Source organism: Pundamilia nyererei, unplaced genomic scaffold (genome assembly GCF_000239375.1).
Source record: "Pundamilia nyererei isolate P.nyererei 1_Seehausen unplaced genomic scaffold, PunNye1.0 scaffold00378, whole genome shotgun sequence".
NCBI lineage: Eukaryota > Metazoa > Chordata > Actinopteri > Cichliformes > Cichlidae > Pundamilia > Pundamilia nyererei.
Genome location: NW_005187779.1, coordinates 160,262 through 163,493, shown reverse-complemented (window position 1 = coordinate 163,493; position 3,232 = coordinate 160,262). Strand labels below are relative to the sequence as shown.

The 3,232-nt window shown below is 40.8% G+C and overlaps 1 protein-coding gene across 1 annotated transcript in view; it reads left to right on the top strand.

Moving 5' to 3' along the window:
* Positions 1-3,232, top strand: part of col9a1c (collagen, type IX, alpha 1c) — a 29,400-nt gene that overhangs the window by 11,747 nt on the left and 14,421 nt on the right. Inside the window, exons 9-13 of the mRNA XM_005752761.1 lie at positions 1,187-1,258; positions 1,482-1,526; positions 1,612-1,647; positions 1,750-1,773; positions 1,864-1,917. Of these exons, the coding sequence (XP_005752818.1) occupies positions 1,187-1,258; positions 1,482-1,526; positions 1,612-1,647; positions 1,750-1,773; positions 1,864-1,917 (231 nt within the window). The remainder of the gene's footprint in view (positions 1-1,186; positions 1,259-1,481; positions 1,527-1,611; positions 1,648-1,749; positions 1,774-1,863; positions 1,918-3,232) is intronic.

The following is a 3,232-nucleotide window of genomic DNA, read 5'->3' as shown; positions in this document are numbered from 1 at the left end:
AGCTAGCTGGGGCGAGAACACCAAACTCCCGGCACATCGTTTTCAAACCCCCGCGGTCTTTTGCTACTCAGGTTAAACATGATATATAAGTCACTTAGATAACTTATAAATGTTATTGTTTGGCTTTTTTCAGTGTTTTATTTGTTTGTGAGTAAATCGGTTTGGCTGAGATTAAAGTTATAGTTTTAACACAGCTGAATAAATGTCAAACAGAAAACTGATTAAACAGAAGTGTGAAATGATCGAGAATTTACGCCAGTGTCCTGTTATATTTTAGATAGAAAGATGCAGGAGGGAGACAGCTGCTGACGCAAAAGGCTAGACCGTCCAATTTTGCAGCCACTCACTTCCGGCCTACCCGACCTTCGGAGGATCCGGCCCACGTAGACCGTGAAGGCCAGTTTCCTCAGGAGGATGCAGTCTATGAATTTGGACACCCCCAGGGGGTCATTTGCTTTTTGGGGTTTTCTCTGTTTTCTTTGTATTATTGCAGGGTCTTTACCTGACACTAGGAAGCGCCTTGAGGCAGCTACTGTTGTGATTTGGGGTTATATGAATAAAATTGAAGTCTTGGTGTTGCAGTATACTTATCTTTCTTCTACCAGTTTAATTTGATCACAAGTAGCTTTGTCACAAATAAATCAATTTCCTCCATTAAACGAATGGCCAAAAATAAAAAAGGGGGAGTGCTCAGTAGGTAGCGTGGGTGGGAGTTCTCATATGATGTGAATGCCACTTAATGTGCTGCTATAAACTGCTTAATATAGCAGTGAAATCTTGACTATGATGCCCTGTTTTCTTTCATTCAATAATAACTGAGATGTCTTCGTGACTTTGTAATAAAAGTGTACAACAATTAAGTTTCCCAAGAAGAGTAGGCTTTCTACTAAAATATTAGCATTTATGCTAAAAGAGAAATTTAGGAATAAAGGCATGCTAAGTAGCAGACACAAGCCTGGTTCAGATAAAGGCCTCATGTTAAGCAGTGCCTTTGTCATTCACAGTCACGCCTCCTTTGTTTTCGACATAGCCTTACACAAGCTCATCTTGCGGTTGATCGTCGAGTGCGGCCCACCTTTCATTGATTAAATGTTGACTGGCTCTGCCTCTGTGTATCTAAGCAACGGGGCAGGAAGATGCAGGAAGAAGATAAAACAGTTTTATTCTTGTTGTGTCTGTTTCCTAGGGCAGCAAAGGAGAGCAGGGGGAGATCGGTCTTCCTGGACAGAGAGGCCTGCCTGGTCTTCCAGGACCTGCTGTAGGAAACAGCACCTGACACACATTTTTTATACCTGCCAGTGCTGCCTGTTTGTGTGTGTGTGTGTGTGTGTGTGTGTGTGTGTGTGTGCGTGTGTGTGTAAATATATGTATGTGTTTCAAGCTAAGGATAAAAATGTGCTCGCTAAAAATTGTTACAAACATTCTGTGTTGTAGTGTGTAAGGATGCCACATTAATTTGACTGTATGTTGACTATCTGCAGGGTTCAGCTGGTCCAATGGGTCCCAGAGGGCCTGTAGGAGAGAGAGTGAGTCAACATTTACTTTCATTCAAATCAATGATTTACAGGAAATAATTGACAATGTACTGATTTTCTCTGCTTTTCATCACAGGGACTTCCTGGCTTTCCTGGACCTCCAGGTCCTGCTGTAAGTGGAAAGAATTCTCATTTAAAGCAACATATGCATATGGAAATGACACTAAATGACGACGATGTGATAAATGCTCCTTCTTCTGTGTCTCCTTTCCAGGGTCCAGCAAGAGAAGGACCTCCTGTATGTGTTTGCTACAGATGTTGATGTTTTGTTTCTCACATGTACATGGCCTTACTGGTGAATTATCTGGTTTCTATTCATGTCTGGCAGGGACCTCCTGGAAAACCAGGAACCCCAGGAGATGAGGGGAACATTGGACCAGAGGTCAGAATGTTTTTGTGGAATAGGTGTACAACATAAAGTCAAGTCCCATTAAAAAGAGCTCCCACAGCTTGCTTGTGGAAGCATGTTATTGCAACCCATAGTTGTACTTTATTGCAACAATGATGTTGGTGAGAATTATGACAGGAGCTACACTGTTGAAGCTTGTGCATCAATGCCACGCTGTTATGGGGCAGCCATGTATGAAAATGTGTTTTTGTGGAGGTAGGAGGTAAAATGATTTTGAGACATTACTGCTCCAGCAATGTCTCAACTTCATATTGTCATAAGTTGGCTGTGCGAGCTGTTTATTGTGGACCCAAACAAAAGACGCAGGGGTAAACAGGTAATGCTCATAAGTGCAAAATTCCAGGAACACACAAGGAACCAAGCAAGGGAATCCAAAAAGATAGAAATGAACAGGAAGCACGTATTATCAAGGAAACTCAGAGCAGGATGAATGTTAGGGTGTCACGCAGCTATGAGGGTGACACAACAATGAGCAAGTGGAGACTGAGGCAATAATAACAGGTAACAGATGGGACACACAGCTAGAGACATAATAAGATGGGTGGAAGTTAAAAGCAGCACAAGACTCAGAGAACGCCCCTTGCCAAAATAAAACAGGAAGTGCAATACGAATCAGCAGGGGGGATAGGATTACCTCGACACAGTGGTAGGATAGAAAGATCACACAGGTGTGCGTAGAAAGACAGAGATGAGACAGAAGGAGGAAGTGAATAAAAACACAAAGGGAACAAGCTAAAAGATAATGTGAGAGTGACCAAACTAAGAATAGTAGACTCAAATAACCAGACCTGAAAATCAACCATAAAGAACCCACAAAAAAAGGAGGTAAACGAGACTTTAACACAAGGGCACAATAACCAGGAAAGCAAATACGGGTTAACTAAGGAACACAGAAGCCAAAACCAAAGATAACCTCAAAGAATGACTTCAAATAGCAAGAAAAATACAAACAGGAAATGTAATAATACATAACACCAAGAAAAAGAGAATACTACTTTTTAAAGGCAAACAAACAAACCCAGAATAAAAATCAAAAGAATAAAGAACTAACTGAAAACTTTTTAGTACTTTTAAAAGACATCTTATCAGTTCCAAAACAGCCACTACATCAGAGAGGACCTACTCAGCTTAAGAATTATAGGCCTATCTCTAAGCTTCCATTATTATCGAAAATTCTGGAAAAAGTAGTTGCAGATCAACTTACCACTTTTTTAGAAAAACATGAAATTTATGACAAATTTCAGTCGGGTTTCCGTAAAAGTCACTCAACAGAAACCGCATTACTTAA